This window comes from Dreissena polymorpha, unplaced genomic scaffold (assembly GCF_020536995.1).
Source record: "Dreissena polymorpha isolate Duluth1 unplaced genomic scaffold, UMN_Dpol_1.0 chrUn031, whole genome shotgun sequence".
NCBI lineage: Eukaryota > Metazoa > Mollusca > Bivalvia > Myida > Dreissenidae > Dreissena > Dreissena polymorpha.
Window position 1 is genome coordinate 280,897 of NW_026273345.1, and position 24,828 is coordinate 305,724.

Genomic DNA, 24,828 nt, shown 5'->3' on the forward strand with positions numbered 1-24,828 from the left:
TTATCTCTGTAGTCGTACAATTGACCTACATATTTTATGTTTCGTTCGAACCAATGTTTATAGAAAAACGATTTCAAATTAGTAGTTATGTCTTTATTGTTCCATAAAATGATTTTACTGTTTATTTTGGTTTCTAAATTTTGAGAAACTTTACACCATGCCGATAGAACATTCGATAGAAATATGTTTTTGGTTGAAATGTCGTCTAAGATATTGTTGTCGATGTTACATTAAAAAAGTAAGGAGTCACCATATGTTTTAAGGATTTTCTGGTAGAATAATTTCCATTTACTCGTATTGGTGGTATCTAAATATATTTTGACCCATCTGCATTTGATTGCATTCAGGAATGAATCTTTATCTGTTAGTCTGATACCTCCATATTCTACTGATTGAACTATTTGAGTTCGCTTAAACTTATCAGGTTTACCGTCCCATATGAGATGAAATATTTCTGATTTTGTATCTTCAATAATATCATTTGGTGGGTTTGGGAGAACTGTTAGTGTATACATTAATTTAGGGAGTGCAAACGTTTTCAACACTGTGTTTTTTCGATAAGTGTAAGTTTATGATGCTGCCATGATTTTAGAATTGTTTCATTTTCATTGTTTGTAATGGTTATTCCTTACGTTGTTGCTTCATCTGATGTCCAGTTGAATTTCATTTCTTTTTTTAAGGTAAATATTTCTTTGTTTTAATTTACCTACACGTAGCAGAGTGCATTTACTTATGTTTAGTTAAAGACCATATGCTGTTCAAAAAAGGGTTAGCGATTATATAAGATTATCGAATGAGTCAATACTGTCATTTAAGAAATAAGTTGCATCGTCAGCAAATAGGAACTGTTTAAATTCTTCGTCGGGATTTAGCGATATTCCCTTTATATGTTTGTTTGATTGGATATAGTGAGATAGATACTCGATGCATATAATAAATAGAGAGGATGAAAGTGGACATACTTGTCTTACCCCTCGTTCGATGTTAAAACTGTTTGAGAAAAAGCTATTGTTAATAATTATACTGTTAATATCGGTGTAAAATAATTTATTCCATTTAATGAGACTTTCACCGAAATTCATATTTTCTAAGCAAGAGAGCATAAAAGAATGGTCTAGTGAATCGAAAGCCTTTTAAAGTCTGCAAAGAAAATGAGGCCATAATTGTTTGGTTGGTTGAAATAATTTATGCATTCTTGTATAAGACGTACATTTTCACCAATGTAACGTCCTTTAATGAAACCGGATTGTGATCTTGAGATGATTGATGGTAATTTTTTTTATTCTGTTTGATATACTTTTAGTTGCAATTTTATAACCATTGTTCAGAAAACTAATCGGGCGCCAGTTTGATAAGGATTCTAAGTTTTTTCCAGGTTTTGGAATGAAAGCTATCATACCTTGTTTTTGTATTGTAGTTATGTTTTCGTTGTTAAATGAATAGTTAAGTGAATTAATTAGATGTGTTTTTATATCATTCCAGACTATTTTATAAAATTCGATTTTGATGCCATCAGATTCTGGACTTTTGCTATTTTGCATTTCTTTTAGGGCTATTCCACATTCATATTCATTAAGTAATCCGTCGCACAGCTGTTTTTCCTCTTGATTTAAAGCATGCTGTGTATTTTAAAAAAAGGTGTTATTTTCAACATGTTTTCGTTTATAGAGGGTTTTGAAAAATAAACATTGTTCTTCAAGTATTTGAGTTCTGCTTGTTATATCTTCGCCATTGACTACTGATTTGTGTACAGTTTTTTGTTCACTTCTAAGTTTTACGATGTTTGCAAAATATTGTGTATTTTTTTTCATTGTGTTCAATATGCTGCGCACGTGCTCGTAGTATTATTTCATTAAGATGTGTATGATAAATTCCTTTTAATACTTGTTTTTGTAATGATATTTCGTTTTCAATGGCGTAAGTGTCGTTTGTGTTTGTTTCATGTAATTGTTTTTTCAAGTGTTTCAATGATTTTGGTGGTTTCAGTTTCAAGTTTGTGTGTTTCTTTTTTTTAAATGATGTATATATAATAGTTGTGTTACGTTTATTTCCTCTAATTACTTCCCATAAGGTGTTCGGGTTAGCATTTTTATTATTTTTTAACTGTATTGAATATTTCTTGTTTTATTTGCGTTTGATATTGTGTATCTAATAAGATGCTGTTATTAATTTTAAAGTATCCTGTGCCTATTTCGGGTTGTATTTTGTGCAGTTTAAGTTCAACTAGAGAGTGGTCAGTTATGAATCCAGGTTTTATGCTGCATGTCAATGATGTTGCAAAGAGAGTCAGATATTTAAAAATAGTCCAATCTACAAAATATTGTTGGTTTTGTGTTTGAGTGCCAGGTGAAATTGCTTTCATTTGGAATAACTGTACGCCAGATGTCTATCATATTGTGGGTTTCAATTATGTTATTTAAAATGTTTCTATTTTTAGGATGAGTATAACGGTTTTCCTTCTTTTTATCTAATACTTTGTTTAGAATAGTATATAAATCACCACAAACTATATATTTTTATCTTGGTTATTAATTATAAAGGATTATAATGTTTCGTAAAATGTGGAATCATTTATGTTAGGGCCGTAAACGTTGATTAATGTTAGTTGTGTTTCGTGTATTTTGATATCTATACTTGCTTGTCTGCCAATTATTATTTCGTTAAAGTTATCGACTGTGATCCCTATATTATTTTTTATCAGAAAGGTAATGCCTTGTTTATTTGAATGCTGCCCACTGAGATAGATGTATCCGTCCCATTCATCTTTTAAGGTTTTTGCTAAGATATGTGTCAGCTGGCTTTCTTGTAATAGGCATATACTTTTTTTCCGTCTAACCAGTTAAAGAATTGTATACGTTTGTTTTTATTGTCTAGCCCTTGTACATTCAAAGTGCATAATTTAACCATTTAAAGAGGTGTACGATGATGTAAATGATAATTTGTGTGTACTTGTCCAGTAAGTTTCTTTTAAAAATATGTCCAGTTGGTTCCTTTAAGACACACAATGTCAATACATACAAACAAAAAAGGAAAATACAAAAAGGGGATACAAAACGATAAATATTCCATAGAAATTAAGAGGTAAAAATAAATGATCACATAAGTGAGAAAAAAAAACAATAAACGACTGGTCCCCAATAGAGACATAAAAAACGCACTTTAGTACATTAGCAATAAACAAATTAATGTAAGAGAATTGATGCTAAAATCGATTACCCATGCCTTGGAAAAGTTAAAATAAATAAGGACGTTTATTTAAACTGATAAAGTATTCCGACTTAAAAAAATACAACAAAATAAACAAAAACAGGAAAATAAAAAAGATTAATAGTACAAGAATGGACATGACAGATCAATATGAATAAAGATACAATCGGATCCAACTATACATTTCAACGTGTACAAGAAAATATATGTACAGTGAGACAAAAAAAAGTCGCCAAAATAATACAAAAAATTAGTCATTGTCATGTTAATGACTGTTATATATTGCTAACAATAAAGCAACCTAAACAATATGAAAAAACGAAAGAAACAACAACAACACAACTAACAATGAAAACTTGTTGTGTATAGCTTAGTACCATTGACCCGGCACTTTGAGCTTCATTAGCATTTAACATTTTATGCATACATGATACCATTTATTCCCATTGAATTTTATTTTTGAACGTTTTGCACGAGTTTTCGTTGGCGATAACCTAATTCCCTAGTAAGATATGATGATTAAAATTGCTTGTAATTCACGACTTTATTGCTTTAGCGTTGCGGTGCTAATTATATGTTCACTGATTAAGATTAATGGCAGATTTATCTTTAATTCAACAATAAAATAACATTATTCATGCTCTTTAGACTATACGTAACGTGTGACAGAAAAAACCCACATCGCAACAATACAAAAATACATGCACATGTACTTTGAATGCCAAGTACACAGTATAAAGACAAACCACTGTAATCTATTTGACAATTTTGATATTGCGATCAAGCAGACTAAACCTCTATGAGCAGACTAAAAAAAGGAGGTACACACTGACAATTGTTTTGTTCAGCTCTAAAGCATTTTCCGGCATCCTTGAACTCCACTTGTATTTTGCTTTTTGCACTATAAATGTTCTATTCATTTACGATTAGTTTTATTCGTGCACGATTTTTATGTGGCGAAAACAATATAATTCACGAGGAAATATTCATTGATTACCCTCGTCTACAGGTTACAAGATTAATGCCTTCGTCGTAACGGTACATTAATAGATTCTTACAATAAGATCATTCCCAGATTTATACTGGCGAGCATTATTACCACTGGGGGCTGACGAGGTATAAGCGTAGTCCGTTTCGCTACGAAGTCGGGTATATGTTTTACTACGAAAACATTGTGTACATACACATGACATCGAAGAACGGATTAGTGGAAATTTGTGTTTAAAACAGGTAAGATTATGCTTTTGTAATAACAAAACTCTGAATTTAAGCACAATGACATTTCATAGGTCTGTTACATCAAATTATGATTCAACTAGTGTCTGGTTTATGCGTTAAACATTAAATTTACCGCTGCTTTATCAAACCGAAGTCAAGTTTTATTTTACAAAAATGCAATTAAAGTTTACATCTATGTTTAATTGACACAATTTTACAATTTCCATATTGATGTATGTATCGTTAAGCCACTGGTGTGTTCAGAAATGTATAGGGTGACCCAGTTGTCAGAAATAAAGGCTAAATAGTATTATAATGTATGATCATGTCTCTGACAGTATACGTATATGCCTCGCTACGACAACGCTTTAGCGTGTATGCGTTCCTCACAGAGGACGTATTGGTTATCTCTCAAAGGCGAAATAAAGAACATGTTTTTTTTAAATACAGAGTCATGGAGTGGCTGGATGTTTCCTTTGGGGAAGAGATAGTAACAACGACACAACATGATCCGAAGCGCACAGTCGACATGGTAATGCACATTATTATGATATAATTAAATTCACGACTAGGCCAAAGGAAACGATCAAAATCGAAAATCCATATATAAGACGACAGTTGAGAGTCGAGAACCTATTGTCGTCGGTCTCAATATAAATTACGCATCTTCACCTTGTGACAATCCCTTATACGTTCTTTTTGATAGAGACCGACGATAGGTTTTTAGCATACGGTATTCTTTAACAAATACTAGTAACAGTCGATGCTCGTTATGTTATCTCGAAACTCTGCTTATGTCAAAGTAAATCCCATGTCCCAACTTCGATCCTTCTTTATCTCATACGGATTTTGATTTTTACATTTTATCTGTCAAAGCGATTTTCTTGAAAATCGGTTATCGCCAACTAATTTTGAGATGAATTTCATGTTCGTATACATGATTTTACCTGTAAAATCAACACCTGTAACAGCCGTAAGGTGTGGAAAGTAGGACCCCAATGGCACAAATCCGCAATTTCCTTATCAATGTATTGTTGTTAAGGCTTGACAGTGGGTTTCTGTCACAGGTTATTGTTTACTGTGTACATGACGGCCGGTAAATTTACCTTGTGTTACAATGCGCTTAAGGTCCGGTCTCACTATGATGCCGGCGGAGCCCCGGCGCGTGATCAGGCATCTACCGGGATGAACCGGGGCCATACCGGGATGAACCGGTGCTCCACCGGATTGCACCGTAGACGACCGGGGACAACCGGGGCTGCACTGGCAAAATATTAAAATGTTAAATACCTCCGAGATGAACCGCGAGTCACCGGGAAGGACCGACAACGACCGGCGTGGCACTGTGAACAACCGGAACTGCACCGGTACGGCACCATAGCTCCACCGGGGCCCAAACAGACCCCGGCAGAGCTACGGGGAGCCTGGTGAATGCCGACAGATTCCCGGTATAGCTACGGTACATAATTAAACCGGCGCTCTGACGGTTCCATCCCGGTTGTGTCTACATTGTCCGAAGGTACCACTGGCTCGGGAAATATCTGACAATGGGCGTGTTAATTCGTGATATCTTTCGCACATGACTTTCTGTCACTGTAGATTTTATCGGAATTATGAATTTGCCAGAAACCGGATTGAATGTAATATTTTCAGCATACTTTTTAATGTCGCCACCCATAATATTGAACGTGCGATTTCTGTATTGTACACCTGGTGCAGTGTCACAAGGCATCTCCCACATAAAGGGAACCTTTTCGTTTGGATGCTCATGCGCACAATTAAGCACAGCATCTTTTGCACTGGGAAATGGTAGTCTGCAGTAACTGCAAACTGCATGTGATATGTCCTGAAAAGGATACAGAGACTTCGTTGAGTAACCTATACATTATATTTGTACTTCGTAGCACAACCAATACATACTCTGTGCGAAACCTATACATAAAGCGACTTGTAATTTCCTTCGAAACAAAGCATTTGAATAATTAAAATACATGTTCGTAACCGTTTTTGTACTTTAAAATGTGTAATGTACAATGAATCAAAGTAACATGTAGTTTTATTCGATTTAAGTTACCGTAATTGGCTATTTTAACATAATAACCACCTTATGCATTGCTTCAAATCAAAATATTTCGATTTTACCACAAAATAAATGTACAGGCTGAAACTACGCACATTTGTTATTAGTTTGTTATTGAAAATAAGTACCTACCATTACTGGATGTTCCGTTCTCTAATCCATAAACACCAGAAAAGATGAAACTCGCCTGATTAAGTAGTGTATGTACACAATGTTTTCGTAGTAAAACATATACCCGACTTCGTAGCGAAACGGACTACGCTTATACCTCGTCAGCCCCCAGTGATTACTAGGCCTTTTTGTTTTTAGACTTTTAATCAGTACTGAATTACCGAGACAAATTTTTGTGTATTTATAGATACTCTGATATTTTGTAATAAAAACAAATTTTGCTTACAAGGTTATTGGCGAAAACCTTGTGTATGGAAGCGATTGATATCAAAAACAAAAATTCGTACCATAATTGTATTATAATTAAATCATGACGGGCAATAGCGAACTTAGTGGTATTAACATTTAAATATATGCAAGCAGCATGGTTTAAAAGCCATTAAGACGGTAAGTACAAAGAATGATAAGTTATAAAATATAATTAAAGAAAGGTTCGAAGGTACGAGTGAAGACATTTACCTAGGATAACTAGTAGGTAAATGGTGCTAAGACCGTCTGGTATCTAGGTAAGTAAACAAGACGGTGGGTAATTTTACAGTACGTACGCAGCAAAACATTAGTGTGTGTAGGTGATTTGTAAGGGAGATACGCACACTGCCAGGTCGATTATTAAGTAACTGCGTATTAAATATACATACGTTGGAAGGTATATATAAATATACGCAAGAGTGGAATGAATATTAGGAAGGAGCCGAAAGGTAATTACGTAAGTATTAGCAAAGGTAAGTTCCAAAAACTAAACAATGAGTTAGGTACATGGAAAAATAATAAGGACACATATGTAATCAGAAGACTTGCACAGTGCGCAGTCTAAACTAAAAATAACGATCGTAAAAATGAAATATTCACATAAATAACTTCAATCGTCAAACTTTTAAATTTAGTTATTACTAATTGTATGTACAAAGTATTCATTCATTTATAAATGCGAATTTCATCACGATATGGTACATGAATGCTTACAAGACTGCTGCTGCTTTAGTAGGAAACACAAGTTTAACGAAGTTCTTATTACTTATGTTTTGGTGGTCGGCTGCTTGCAACAGTAGGCGATACTTTCTGAGCGCATGTGGTCGGTTCTTTGATTGGCCACGGTTTACTCAGCCAACTCTGGTAATGATTAAAACGTATCTGTTCATTACGCTCACTGCCCCTATACCTCACGAATAGCTTGCCTTCGTACGACCAAGCCCTTTCAACACAAACCGGTTCTTTGAGGCGCAGAGATGCTATCACTTCCGCGTTTTTCTTTGTTAAATCCTCGTAAATGTATATTCCGGTGCCCTTTAGAAGTTTGGCTCAATTTTAGTTCGTCGCCGCACAAATTTCACTATTACTGGTCTATTCTTGTTAGGAATGTACTTGCCGAGCCTGTGAGAGACATCAATGTCTTTGCATTCAAGATGAAAGTCTAAATGTTGGCTCATCATCTAAATGTTGGCTCATCACTTTGACCGTTTTGTCGGTTACTTCAATTGACGATTGGTTTTCAACGTCATTTGATAGGCCAGATATACGGACACTAGATCTGCGCCCGTACTGCTCAATATCATTTATACCGGCATTGTAGGTTTGTTTGGAGGATTCGTTGCATTTTTTTAGAATTTATATTTCCTTGTTTTTTCTCATTCAGCTTTTCTTTTAGCGACGCCAATTCTTTCGCTTGGTCAAACATATTGCTTTCTATTATTTCTATTTGTTCCACGACTGATCCTAGCAATTACTCTTTGAGTTCTTCAAGCGTATATATTATGATTTTTCTTATTATGCCAGTATCGTCTTTTGTGAGGACGTTTGAAAGTTTGGAACATATTTTATCCAGTCGCTTTTCAAAAGATGATGGTTCTGAACGGTTTGGTTGGATTTCATTTTGTTTGGTGGTCACGAATTCTGTTATAATTTTCTGGCCAGATGTAACTTTTTCAGTCTTCTTTTTATTAGATTTGTGGTTATGTTTTGGTTCCTCGGGTGTGTCAAAGAGTGACGTTTCCAGAAGACTACTGTCACTAGCCGCCAATTCACTTGCTGTGGGATAATACGCCCTTTTATTCATTCTTATTAACACAGAACGCTGCACTTTGCTGTAGATATAACAGTGTAATTTAATCACTGTTTTAATCATTTACATAAATGTGAACATATTCGGTAGATTGGCTACGCTTTGCCGCATTCGAGGGTTGGTCGTATATTTCATCAATTGGTTTGATCATGCGTAAAAAAATAGCAGTCAACTAGGATGTTGATATGAACCGGTTTTCGCCGACAAGTTCAAATAAATCCAGCCCCACCCGGCGAAAAATTAAAAGGCAATACTTTTTTTTATAAATACTTAATTTTCTGTTTCATTTTCAATCAAAGTACCATACTTGCCCTTCTGGCTTAAGTCCATACACATTATAAATCCATGCAATTTATAGTTTGAACACTGACAAATAGCTTTTATTCCATTTTTTATTAATTTACATTTCCGTGTCTGTTCTTAACCGGAACCGGAAGTGTTTCTAAATTTTCTGAATTTTTGAGTTCAGTTTATTTGAAAGAGTTAATTCAATGTCTATAAGTAAAGCATTTAATAGTTTAACGTTGTTCCGACCTTCTTGAATAATTTCATGAAATATTTTGTAATCTTAATGATAAGTAAATTATACTTAACTGTTAGCACTAAATGTGCAAATACAATACAACATTCATTATCTTAAAACAAATTAGGATACGTACACGTGAGCGTTTCAATAAGCCTAAGGCTTTCGATGCAATCGAGCTAAAATTAATAGAAGCTCTCTTGTCTTTAAAATTTCGTATGAACTGTCGGAAACAAAAATGACATCAACGTTGACTTAAAACCAATCAAGCAAAACAATTGAGCTATACATAGGTGTGACACAAGCTATAAGTGTATATTATTTTTTTTAACGATTTCTGGACGGTAACGACAGGGGAGCCTTTTCAAAAATATTTTGTTACCCAAATATTTTTTATAAATCATTTAAGTAATGTATTGTAGAGAAGTACTTGTATGTTTTGCACGACATGTGATTAATACAACGTCTTGCGATTGGTCACTTCAAATGAAGTCGATGAATACGCTAATTTTACAGGGATGTCAGGAAACGTATTTCGCTATCATTGTTATACATAAGAGCGTGGTAAAACATGAAGCCATTAACTTATCGTCCTACGGTAACCTCCACTGACAGGAATGTGAAAATTTGATTAACACCGTTTAAGCCTTGAATACATAATGAAATTCAATTATTGATTATGTTCCGAATATAGAAAATTACAGTGTATTTGTTTGTGCCGACAATTTGAAACACAACTAATGTGGGTGAGTTTTTAATGTAGAGTCAGTGGTAACACAAACAACATCATATAGTATTTCATATTCCCATACCATTTTATTACCCAACAGTATCGAATGTTTAACAATGAATTGTGGATATGTGTGTCAAATGTCAAACCCACTTGTGATCCTGAAGAACAGGAAAGAAAATGGTTCATTCAAGCGGTGTGCTGAGTGTGTATGTATGTTTGTGTGTATGGCGAGGTAGTTTCAGAATTAAAAACTATGTCTCGGTAGTGTGCACTATCTGATGAATTTTGTGGGGTCATTGGGCACGATTTTGGCTAATAGCGAGATGGAGGAGCTAATTGAGTCAATAGTCTCAAGATTCTTACATGGGAAAACATTCCCACATATGTACGGACATAAGGAATACTAGCAAGAGAACTTTTTGCGATCGGTATTTACTCATAATAATGTTCAATCATTTCTTGATCTAACTATTTATCTGAGAATCAAGCTCTTTTCAGTCGTACGTTTAAATTGTGGGTTAGTTTTTTGTTTCCATATTCCTTACAATTGTGAATCGACAAGCAGAAAGAGAAGGGTGTTGACCGTTGCACTTGGCATCAGTTAAGATCATGTGACCATATTTCTTTGTTGTCCTACACAAACTCAAAAACGCAAGATTCGGCATATATTATAGAAAATCAATGGCGAAAATGCCTGAACGTGTTCTTGACAAGTTTTATAAGGGAGATAATTTTATTATACATGTTAAGGACGTAAGGAATGCCATTTTGAGCGACGTGTTTATAGAAACAACTTCTAACAGAGGATAACAGGTGCAGCACTGAAAGCTGGAAACTCTTATGGTTTGAAGATTTAGCTTCCATATGTGCAGCAAGATGATATAAGAGCTGGAATATATTAGTAGAGCCAGTTATGCGGACTTTGTTTAGCACCAGACAGAAGAAATGCGGAGGGCGATAAGTGCAGGTGCTAAAGATATAGCAGATAATCGATTAAGGTTGACATAATGTATAAATCGGTTTGATCCAAGGCAATCATCCACCCGATCTAGTGAACTTTCCGACTGGAACAATAGCACCAACGTCTGTTAAAGTTGATCAAGCAATATAAATAAGAAATAACCGCAACGACACACTTTTAAAACTCATGGCCAGAAAATGTGTAATGTATCTAATACGGATGGAACCCACGTTGTGTCTAGAAGGCACATTAGGATTGCAGACAACAACATGTATGGCATAAATCTGATTTATTTAAGAGTGATTGGCTAACAAGAGAATTCAATCAACGTTAACATTAACTATATTCTAATCCATGAATTGAATCCAGTACCTATTGCTATGCTTACTTAAAAAGGGGAATCTCATAATCGGGTGCTACAAAGACTATTAAAAGTAGAAGTGGTTGAACGACAATTTGCTAATAAGACCCAATGCTCAGTAATAAATTGATCTGCTTTACTGAATTTAATTCACTGGCCAATAGACGGAAATATACATAATTACATTTGAAATTCGAGAACTGGTTTAAAGGCATAGTCTATTCGCGACCGACTTGCTCTCTATTCACACGCTATATCTGCAAGCAGCCATATTGCTGGATATTGTGGTACATATAAAGGTAAAATTATTAAGATGCTGAACGCGTGCAACTCTTAACATACTAGTAGGCGAAAGGACAGCTAGTATGAAGGACTTTGTGAAGGACTCGACCAGGTTTGTCTCAGCATGGTACGGACAGCCTGGTACAGAGGGAATGTTCATTAAAAAAAAAGTGTTGACAGCCAAGGAAGGCAAGTAGGTTAAGACTATGCAATCGCTCGCTGACAAGCCTCGAAAGCATGCTATGGAAATATTATAAGTGCCCATATACAGGCGTGTTTATGGAAACATGCAATATATGCAAATCCCCCGAATCCGAATCAATGTGTTTACTGTTGGAGAAATGATGAGGCATCACACTCTATTTTATCATTACAGTAGCACCGAGTGTTGCTTAAGCTCCACCCAATATGTTTAACATGATATAATGCAAATGTAAAAAGCGATAACCCATGTTCAACAATTCGGTGCTCATGTTAATAGTGCGACTACGTGTGCCAGATGTTGTGGTTGTCAAAAGGTTAAGGTTAACATAATACAACCATGTTCAATGTAACATTAAGCAGACAAAAAATGGCTGGCTGATTACTTTCTTAAAAAGGACAGCTACATGCATACTAGTTTAAATGTATTTTGTTATGCCATCTTTGGTATGAATGACAAAAATTAATATGTGAAATGAACTAATATTGAATTTAATACAAGAACTTCACCGTATGCTAAACAGCTAACATCATAAGATAAAATGGTACACATACTATTTAACCTTCAAAGGCAAATGTTAAAAAATACGTCTTATGGCATTCAATTGATATCAAATGTGTTACCTGATATAACACCGATATGTTTTCATCTACAAAAATTGATTTATTCGTAAAATGTGCTTTATACAAATATATAAATGGTATCTTATGGTCAGGATCAGGGCGCTTTGTTCATGTTACACTCTGCAAATGTTATATTGAAATTTATTAAATCAGACACTGAGTTAGTACTTAAGTGCTACAAAATGTATTTTTTGCAAATTTTTATTATTCTTGAGCCAAATTCGGATACGATATTGTTTTACGCAGCAAGTATTGAGTAGCTTTCTTGATTCTGGAAGTCATTTCAGACGCCATCTTCCTCCTTTTGTATGATAGTTGGCATTCCGTAGTTTATGTTTAATATGTATAACACTATCACGATTACATTATGATAAATACCGTAATGCATATTTATACGTTTAACCAAATACGCAATGACTATTCGTTAACAAATATATTAAGTTGTGAAATAACAGTACCATAAGCAACCCATTTGATAAGCCATGAATATAGGAATAATACACGTTTTCGAGGGCGCTCGAAAAATCCGTTCCTGCCCTAGTGCGCACAGTGGATTAATGCAAAGTTGAAATGCAGCCGCACAAAAGAATGCAGCCGCGCAAAAGAAGAAATGATGAATTATTTTTGAATTTACTGGTCGTAACGGATATATATATCGTTAGAATAAGTTATTGTTTTCATAGATGTTTCTTTCGTACATGTCTGTCTTATTTTGTTCCATTTTTTTTAATTATTATTGCCAACAGATTGTTACTGAAGTATTTCAAACAAACAGCAGGGACGTTGAACGTTCATAAACACCTACATTTACAGCATAGTCTTTTAAACGTGTTGAGTAAATAACCTTTACTTCATTGAAGTTGCGAATAAGTAAAGTTGTTGTCAAGAGAGTGCAGATGGTATAATTTGAAAAGTGGAATAAAATAGTCATTGCCTGTATCCCTGCATGCACAAGGAAACCGGTGCTTATTCAGTTCCCAATGTATGCTTGGAAAGTCGCCGAAGGCTGGAGTTATTAACAAAGTTCATAATAACTTCATTGAATCCAATTAAAAATCGGAAGTAACTGCGCGTGGACCAGTTTATGGATATGAAAAGCACATAACATGGCTCGAAGGGTACGTGAATCGCATTGTTAATACAAACTTTCTTTCGTCCAAGCCCTCCTTTTGCAAAGTGTCTGCACTCCGCCTTTATTAAATAAGGTCACTCATTTACAGGCTGCGTATGCTATGTTATATTTTGTCAAAGAAAAGTAGCTGAAATGAAATAAACCAAGTATGTTTATTGTCAAGCAATTTATAGCCAAACCCTGGCCCCAGTTGTTGCCTAGCCAGCCCGGTGAGCATGTGCATGAGTACGCATTTTGAAGATTAGTGCACCTGGCATCGTTCTTACACGGCGCAATTGCGCATTTGTTGGTATCTGAACGATAAACACAACACAAATCAATGTCTAAATTAATCAGCATGATTCCAGTATTGGTTCAGAACAAACCGTATCAACACATATGAAACGATGTATATAAATTCAACATGTAAGCGTAAAATTGAACAAACAGCAACACATCACTAATCCGGTAGAAAACGTTACACACCCGGATTGGTTGTGAATAGTGGATTAATAGTCAGAAACATATCATCGATCATGAATACGAATGATTCCAGTCTGGTTTCATTGAGAGTCATAAGATTTTCAAGACGATTTCCAAGTTGACCGCCCGTTTCAGTATTTTGACAAATATATATATAATTATATATGTGGTTAAATAATCATGCCTTTATCAATTACATGTATCTAGATATGCTACCTTAATTATTATGTTGTTATGATGCTTTCTGATTGGAGAATAAATTGATGAAATCAACATTCAAAATTATCCCCAAAATGTCAGCCAATATGGTCACTCATGCAAACTTATGCAGTTAACATTCCATCACAATCTATTAGATCTAAATCGCATGCTTTTAAACTGGGGTAATTGTTTTTCTGAATGGCATTTTTAAGATATGTTAAATATTATCCACAGAAAAAACATTAAATATATTATGGACTATACATGAAGAGAAAAACGACAACGAAAGTAAGAAGACACATTTTTACGCATGTTCTTCATAATATATTTAAAAATAGCTGTACACATCGTGTACGTGTAATCGTTAAAGTCAAATGCTTAACATTTTAATTCGATTAAGAATCGGTAAGCATGGACTAAACAATTTATTTTATACTTATTAAATATGTTGCGAAATTATTAAATAATGGTTGACAACATTATTATTGTTTTTGCCGAAAATTTGAAAAATGTGGATATTTGTGTTCATTTTAAAAATTTACGTATGATCCTGTTGTACAACAAACATGATGATTCATTCAAGCCAAGCCCGCTTGCACATATGTGTGTGTGTGTGAGTGTGTGCGCGTGTGTGTGCGCGTGTGTTTTTTGTGTGTGGCCAAGCAATTTCAGGGTGTTTTCAACGTCTCGGTAGTGTATAACACTACTCGGTGGTGTTTAATTTTAACAAACTAGCTTTTGTCAAGCTAACGTCTAAAATTCGGGTTGATAGGCCGTATTACTTTTTATTATGTATATTCGAGCAGAAAGGGGCGTTGATGGACCGCTACATCAGTTAAGCGTATATTAACATACTTCTGTGTTGCTACACAAACTCAATAACTCCAAAATCAGCATCTATTAAGTAAAATAAATGGACAAAATTCCTGAACGTGTACACGACAAGTTTTTAAGGGAGAGAATGTCATGGGACATCTTTAAGGGGTATAGAATGCAATATCAAGCGACATGCCATGTTTATAGATAAACATTGTTTAAGTTGTAGCCATGGTAAGAAGTGGATTAGATGTGCAACATTAAAGTCTGAAACTCTCATAGATTGACGTTTGAGCTTGCTGATAGATATTAGTAGTAACATACTTGTGAACATTAATCACGTGTTTTACACGTGGCACGTGCGCATTTGTTTATATCTGAAATAACGCTTTAATTTACTTTCTTCTGATAGAACAAAAGGCAAGAATATAAAATAAGCAAAACCTGTCTAAAGGCTTTGTACGTTTTGGACATGTACAAGTAAGAGACGACGTTAAGCATAAAGGTAGCCTGTGCATTTGTCTTGAATTAACAATATTTACAATATAACCAGCAGTGACATTATCTAATAATACGAAATTCAGTCACTAATTTACAGACATGTAAAACATAAACGACATTTACAAACTCATGGCCGGAAAAAGTTGAGGTCAATATTAAATAATGAAACCCAGGTAGTGTCTAGAAAGAAGATTAGGGTTCCATTGTAGAACAGATTTATAACAAGGTAAAAAACGTTCTAACAGCCATGAAAGGCAAGTATAACTAGCGACTATGCAATCGTTAATAAACAAGCCTCTGAAGCATGCTATGAACATTCCCCACATACAGGTGTGTTAATGGAAACGTCGGAATGAATGACAAAAGTTGTGAAATGTACACATATTAACACAAGAACATATCGATATGCTTCACAACTGACAGCATAAGGTCAACTTGCACAAATACTACATGATCTTAATGAACAAAAGTTAAAAAAGAAAACGTTTTATGGTATAACAATTAATAGCTAATTTTCCCCTTGACATAACACCGGTAAATTTGTATTTATTATATATCATATATTCATAGAGTGTGCTTTATACAAAGATATAAATTATATCGTAATGTAAGGATCATGTGATATGATCATGTAATACTATACTCTGCACAGTTTATATTAACATTTATTTAATCTTACACGTATTTTACAATTAAGTTCTAATAAAGTTGTAATGGTTCTACATGCGTTATTCTAAAGCCAAATTTGGGAAACGATCTTGGTTTAGGCAACAAGTTTTGATGAGGTATCTTGACTCAGCCATTTTGGACGCCATCTTTCTCATTAAAAAAATTATAATGTCCATTCCGTAATTCATATTTAATATGAATATCACATTTAAACTGACATCATAATGCATAGCATAATGCAATTCCATACTTTAAACAACATACGCGATGGTCATAATTTAACAACTATATTAAGTTGTGAAATGACAGTACCATTATCAAAACCATTGATAAACAATAGCAATATTTAATAATTAAAAATAAGGCCAATCGTTTACACGCTGAATATGCAAAAGCTATGTACGATATTGTCATAGAAAACTAATAATAGCTGAAATGCAATCAAAGAAGTGTGTTTATTTTCAAGCAATGTATAGCCATACCCTGATCACAGTTGTTGCCTTGCCAGCCAGGTGGACATGTGCATGAGTACGCGTTTTGAAGATTATTGCACGTGGCGCCGTTCTTACACGGAGCGGGTGCGCATTCGTTGATATCTGAAATACATGTGTTTACATTCAATTATGTTTATTGGAAAAAAACGCTTATATTACATTAAATATAGTGGACAAAGGGCGTTCATATTAAATTAAGCAATAATTCTTCAAACGCAGTGTTCGTTTTGAGCATGTGCAACAGAGTGATAACTTTGAGCGCCACATGTAGCCTATGCATTTGTGGCCACATCGATTCATTTTACAATACGCAAAGACAAGTATTTAACAAATGTATAATGTTACGAAACGGTAATACAATTCGTTACGCGATTGACTTGTATGGCACAATGTGCTAATCATAAAAAGCCATCCGTTTACAGGCTGGGTATGAAATAGCTTTGTGAAAAAATAGCCACCGGAAATATATTTAAAGGGAATTTAACACGGATGGTCACAGATTCTTTATAACCATACCCTGATCACAGTTGTTTCCTTGCCAGCCCGGTGAGCATGTGCACGAGTACGTGTTCTGAAAATTAGTGCATGTGGCGCCGTTCTTACACGGCGCAGTTGCACATTCGTTGGTATCTGTACGATAAACACAACAACCACAATGTCTCAATTAATCAGCGTGGTTACATTATTGATGTAGATCAAACCGTACCGACACATATTGAAAGATATGTATTAATTCGCCATGTAAGCGTTAAATTGAACAAGCAACAACAAAATCACTAATCCGGAAGAAAACGTCACACACCCGGATTTGGGTCTGAATAGTGGATTTATAGTTTGAAACATATCCTCAATCAAGAATATGAATGATGCCAGTCTGGTACAATGTATCATTGAGAGCCCAAAGATTTCCAATACGATTTTCAAGTAGACCGCCCGTTTCAGCATTTTGACAAATATATCAGTATTGTGATATATGTGGTTGGAGAGTAAATTGATCAAATTAAAATTAAAGATTATAGCTAAATGTCAGCAAATATGTTCGCTTATACACACTTTTCGGTAAGCATGGAATAAACAATTTGTTATATAATTATTAAATATGTTGCGAAATTACTCAATACTGGTTGAAAACACCTTTATTGTATTTGCCAAAATTTGAAATAAAAATGATACGGATGAGTTTCTAATCGGCTCAATCAGCAACTGGTTATCAGCAATCAGTCAATCGGAAAATAAACAACAGTCTAGGAATTGTATAACTAAATTGTGGATATTTGTGCTAAATGTAAAATTCAAGCATGATCCTGTTGTACAGGAAACCGAATGGTTCATTCAAGGCTAGCCCGCATGCCCGTATGTGTGTGCGTGTGCGTGCGTGAGTGCGTGCGCGTGTGTGTGTATATGTGTGTGGCCAAGCAGTTTGAAGATATTATACAATGTCTCATTAGTGTATACAATTAGTCTGTAGTGTTATATTTTAACAAACGAAACTTCTGCCAGGCGTTCGTTTAAATTGCGGGCTGATAGGTCGTATTACTGATTATTATGTATCTTCGAGCAGAAAGGGACGTTGATGGACCGTTACATCAGTTAAGCGCATATTACCATAGTTCTCTGTTGCTACACAAACTCAATAATGCAAAATTCGGCATCTATTAAGTACAATAAATACAAAATGCCTGAAAGTGTACACGACAAGTCTTTAAAAGGAAGAGAATGTCATGGGATATGTTTAAATGGTATGAAATATCATATCAAGCGACGTGTTTATATAAACCCCTTGTGTGAGTTATAGCGTCGGTAACAACAGGATTAGAGGTGCAACCCTCAAGCCTGAAACTCTCATAGATTAACGTTTGGGCTAGCTGAGAGATATTAGTAGTAACAGATTTGTGGACATTTATACCTGAAGCAAATAGCAAAAAATGGGTGGATTAGTGCAGATGCTAAGGATTAAGCAATTTGTCAAACGAGTTGACAAAATGTATTGATCCGTTAAATCGAAAGCATTCATCTAGCAAAGATGATGAACATTCCGACTGGAACAATAGCACCAACGACTGTTAATGTTTATCAAGTCATAGATGCTTTTAAGACCAAAACGACATATTTAAAAACTCATGGCCAGAACATTTGTATGGGTCAATATCGATATACCCCAGTGGTAATCATTCTGTTAGTGATGTTAACCAATACATGTATCATGAATTGTTTAATTTGATACCACGGTTTTGTGTTGCATGGCTCACTATTGCACACCTTAATTGTTGCCCAGTCTAGCCTGGCAACATTATAGTTATTGCTGACTTTTTTAATACTTAATGACTAGTCAATATAATTACATATACAGGCTAGAATCAGTTTTGTGAATCATCTTAAAGTGACATTTGTTGCTGGAAAATAAACAATACATTGGACATTTCTTCGCTTTGGTTTTGGTTAAACCCGTTTATTTCAAAAATTGTCATAACGCGCGTACCGGGTTCTAACAATATCTAATAAAGTTGAAATCCATTTTGTGTCCAGAAAGCACCTTAGTGTTTCAGACACCAAAGTGTAAGACGTGTATCTTATAAATTCAAGATTGATTGGCTTACAAAATAGTTCCCAGGAATGTGACATTAAGTTTGTTTTAGACATGGTTTGACTTTGGTACCTACTGCTACTCTTTCTGAAACAGGAACACGCAGATACAAAAACTTCAAAGCGGTTGCTAAAACAATTAAAAGTAGAAGTGTTGGTCATTATATTACATGTTATGTAATAGATTGATCTGCTGTACTGTATGTTTTTCACTGGTCAATAGACGGAAATATACATAACTTCGTTGACAACTTTAAGTCTGAAATAAGACAAAAACTTAGGAATTTTTTTGTTATTAAATTAGTGTTTGACTGATACATGGTGTTCAGCAACACAAGTATGGCAAGGTCACGTAGGCAATCCAATATATCAAGGTTGTAAAAACTTAAAAGTGGCGTGTCATTACCACCAGATAATATTATACTAGAAGTCACTAAGAACAAACACCATATGATTACACTGATTTGAAAACATGATTTCACGAATAAAAAACTTCACATATTGTGCTCTCAAACACACAAGTGAGTCGTTACAGGAGATATTGATATTGAATCATATACACTTGTAATAATCAATCGAACTGAATTTAACATTACCAATGAGGAAGTTGACGTTGTCGTGATAAGGCAATGATTGATGCAGTAGACACAAACCACATTTGCATTTTAGTGGTAGATGATTAATACTGTCGTGTTTGGTTTGGTTTTAATTTCTATGTAGTCCTGAAACTCTTATTATTGATCATCATAGAATTACCAGTTAGGGTGTGGGAGGTTATTTAAATTCGTAAAATGGACTAAAAGCATAGACATGTTGCGACGGATTCGATCTTTGCACAGACTATCTCTGTACGCGACACTTTTCCTTGATATTTTTGTATCGGTAAGGCTAAAGTTATTCAGATGCTGAACGCATGCAACTCTAAACAAACGTTAAGTCGATATTACAGCTAATTTAGAGTCGACCGGGTTTTTTTCTCAGAATGGAACGGAAATCCTGATACAAAGGAAAATGTAATCAATACATGTGGGCAGCTATGGGCGTATAATAGGGTATGAGTGTGCAATCGCAAGCAAACCAGCCTCGGATGCATGTAATGAAAATGTGACACGTGCCCACATACAGGCGTATATATAGAAACACGTTATAGATGCAGACCCACTGGATCTGAATCCATGTGCCTATTGTTTGCAAAAGGACGAGGAATCACACACTTGAATTTATCCACTACAGTAGCATCAAGCGTTGCCTAAGCTGCAACCACTTTGCTTAAAATGATAAAATCTAAGAGAAAAGAGATAGTCCATGATAAAAACTGTGTTGCGCATGTTATAATTAGCGACTTTGTTGTGCTATATTTTGTTTTTATCAATATATTCAGTTGACATAATAGAATCTAATTGTATTAAGACTACGCACACATGTTATATAACATATTTTGTCGATGAGTAAGGGGCGATGGAGACTTGTTCATGTAATCGTTGGATAAAAGACACAATATGTAAACTGAACTCAAATTAGCACAAGAACATCGCCCTATGCTAGACTTCTCCCAGCATACGATTAAATGTAACAGATACTTCTTTATATATATTTGGAAAAGAGGACCTGATCTTGACCGTAGTGAACAAAGGTTAAATAATAACCATACTGGTATTTCGATTGATATATAATTTGATTAATGAAATTTCACCGGTATATTTTCATATAAACAAATAACACAATCGAAACTGGGGCTTTATGCAAAATTATAATTTGTATCTATTATTCGTGATAAAGCGATACGGTCATGAAATACCAAATTATACAAATTTTATATAAAAATCATTTAATCCGACACTTATTTAACACGTATTGCTACTTAATTTGTATAATGTGCCCATATTCATTATTATAACAAACTAGCTTTTGTCAAGCTAACGTCTAAATTACGGGTTGATAGGCCGTATTACTTTTTATTATGTATATTCGAGCAGAAAGGGGCGTTGATGGACCGCTACATCAGTTAAGCGTATATTATCATACCTCTGTGTTGCTACACAAACTCAATAATTCCAAATTCAGCATCTATTAAGTAAAATAAATGGACAAAATTCCTGAACGTGTACACGACAAGTTTTTAAATCGAAAGAATGTCATGGGACATCTTTAAGGGGTATAGAATGCCATATCAAGCGACATGCCATGTTTATAGAAACACATTGTTTGAGTTGTAGCCATGGTACGAAAAGGAATAGATGTGCAACACTAAAGTCTGAAACTCTCGTAGATTGAAGTTTGAGCTTGTTGATAGAAATTAGTAGTAACACACTTGTGATCATTTATCACGTGTTTTACACGTGGCACGTGCGCATTTGTTTATATCTGAAATAATGCTTTAATTTAATTTCTTCTGATAGAACAAAAAGCAAGAATATAAATTAAGCAAAACCTGTCTAAAGGCTTTGTACGTGTTGGACATGTACAACTGAGAGACGACGTTAAGCATAAAGGTAGCCTGTGTATTTGTCTTGAATTAACAATATTTACAATATAACCAACAGTGACATTAACTAATAATACGAAATTCAGTCACTAATTTACAGACGTGTAAAACATAAACGACATTTACAAACTCATGGCCGGAAAAAGTTGAGGTCAATATTAAATAATGAAACCAAGGTAGTGTCTAGACAGAACATTAGGATTCCATTATAGGAAAGGTTTATAACAAGGTAAACGTTCTAACAGCCATGGAAGGCAAGTATAACTTGCGACTATGCAATCGCTAATAAACAAGCCTCTGAAGCGTGCTATGAAAACTCCCCACATACAGGTGTGTTAATGGAAACGTCGGAATGAAAGACAAAAGTTGTGAAATGTACACATATTAACACATATTAACACAAAAACATATCCATATGCTTTACAACTGACAGCATAAGATCAACTTGCACAAATACTACATGATCTTAATGAACAAAAGTTAAAAAAGAATACGTTTTATGGTATAACAATTAATAGCTAATTTTCCCCTTGATATAACACCGGTAAATTTGTATTTATTATAAATCATATATTCATAGAGTGTGCTTTATAAAAAGATATAAATTATATCGTAATGTAAGGATCATGGTGATATGATCATGTAATACTATACTCAGCACAGTTTATATTAACATTCATTTAATCAGACACGTAGTTTACACTTAAGTTCTAATATAGTTGCAATGTTTCTACATGCGTTATTCTTAAGCCAAATTTGGGAAACGATCTTGGTTTAGGCAGCAAGTATTGATGAGGTATCTTGACTCAGCCATTTTGGACGTCATCTTTCTCATTAAATAAACTATAAGGTCCATTTCGTAATTCATATTTAATATGAATATCACATTTAAACTGACATCATAATGCATAACATAATGCAATTCCACACTTCAAACCACATACGCGATGGTCATAATTTAACAACTATATTAAGTTGTGAAATGACAGTACCATTATCAAAACCATTGATAAACAATAGCAATATTTAATAATTAAAAATAAGGCCAATCGTTTACACGCTGAGTATGCAAAAGCTATGTAAGATATTGTCATAGAAAACTAATAATAGCTGAAATGCTATCATAGAAGTGTGTTTATTTTCAAGCAATGTATAGCCATACCCTGATCACAGTTGTTGCCTTGCCAGCCAGGTGAACATGTGCATGAGTACGCGTTTTGAAGATTATTGCACGTGGCGCCGTTCTAACACGGAGCGGGTACGCATTCGTTGATATCTGAAATACATGTGTTTACATTCAATTATGTTTATCGGAAAAAACGCTTATATTACATTAAATATAGTGGACAAAGGGCGTTCATATTAAATTAAGCAATAATTCTTCAAACGCAGTGTTCGTTTTGAGCATGTGCAACAGAGTGATAACTTTGAGCGCCACATGTAGCCTATGCATTTGTGGCCACATCGATTCATTTAACAATACGCAAAGACAATTTTTTAACAAATGTATAATGTTACGAAACGGTAATACAATCCGTAACGCGATTGACTTGTATGGCACAATGTGCTTATCATAAAAAGCCATCCGTTTGCAGGCTGGGTATGAAATAGCTTTGTGAAAAAATAGCCACCGGAAATATATTTAAAGGGAATTTAACACGGATGGTCACATATTCTTTATAACCATACCCTGATCACAGTTGTTTCCTTGCCAGCCCGGTGAGCATGTGCACGAGTACGTGTTCTGAAGATTCGTGCATGTGGCGCCGTTCTTACACGGCGCAGTTGCACATTCGTTGGTATCTGAACGATAAACACAACAATCACAATGTCTCAATTAATCAGCGTGGTTACATTATTGATGTAGATCAAACCGTATCGACACATATTAAAAGATGTGTATAAATTCGCCATGTAAGCGTTAAATTGAACAAGCAACAACAAAATCGCTAATCCGGTAGAAAACGTCACACACCTAGATTTGGGTCTGAATAGTGGATTTATAGTTTGAAACATATCCTCAATCAAGAATCTGAATGATGCCAGTCTGGTACAATGTATCATTGAGAGCCCAAAGATTTCCAATACGATTTTCAAGTAGACCGCCCGTTTCAGCATTTTGACAAATATATCAATATTGTGATATATGTGGTTGGAGAGTAAATTGATCAAATTAAAATTAAAGATTATAGCGAAATGTCAGCAAATATGTTCGCTTATACACACTTTTCGGTAAGCATGGAATAAACAATGTGTTATATAATTATTAAATATGTTGCGAAATTACTCAATCCTGGTTGAAAACACCTTTATTGTATTTGCCAAAATTTGAAATAAAAATGATATGGATGAGTTTTTAATCGGCTCAATCAGCAAATGGTTATCAGCAATCAGTCAATCGGAAGATAAACAACAGTCTAGGAATTGTATAACTAAATTGTGGATATTTGTGCTAAATGTAAAATTCAAGCATGATCCTGTTGTACAGGAAGCCGGATGGTTCATTCAAGGCTAGCCCGCATGCACGTATGTGTGTGCGTGTGCGTGCGTGAGTGCGTGCGCGTGTGTGTGTATATGTGTGTGGCCAAGCAGTTTGAAGATATTATACAATGTCTCATTAGTGTATAAAATTAGTCTGTAGTGTTATATTTTAACAAACGAAACTTCTGCCAGGCGTTCGTTTAAATTGCGGGTTGATAGGTCGTATTACTGATTATTATGTATCTTCGAGCAGAAAGGGAAGTTGATGGACCGTTACATCAGTTAAGCGCATATTACCATAGTTCTCTGTTGCTACACAAACTCAAAAATGCAAAATTCGGCATCTATTAAGTACAATAAATACAAAATGCCTAAAAGCGTACACGACAAGTCTTTAAAGGAAGAGAATGTCATGGGATATGTTTAAAGGGTATGAAATGTCATATCAAACGACGTGTTTATATAAACCCCTTGTGTGAGTTATAGCGTCGGTAACAAGAGGATTAGAGGTGCAACCCTCAAGCCTGAAACTCTCATAGATTAACGTTTGGGCTAGCAGAGAGATATTAGTAGTAACAGATTCG

General features: G+C 34.7%; 1 protein-coding gene across 1 annotated transcript in view; it reads right to left on the reverse strand.

Annotated features, from left to right (window-relative positions):
- Window positions 1–24,828, reverse strand: part of LOC127863732 (adhesion G protein-coupled receptor L4-like) — a gene marked incomplete at its 5' end in the record, with an annotated part of 52,447 nt that overhangs the window by 11,867 nt on the left and 15,752 nt on the right. Inside the window, 2 exons of the mRNA XM_052403370.1 lie at window positions 16,684–16,797; window positions 23,453–23,566. Of these exons, the coding sequence (XP_052259330.1) occupies window positions 16,684–16,797; window positions 23,453–23,566 (228 nt within the window). The remainder of the gene's footprint in view (window positions 1–16,683; window positions 16,798–23,452; window positions 23,567–24,828) is intronic.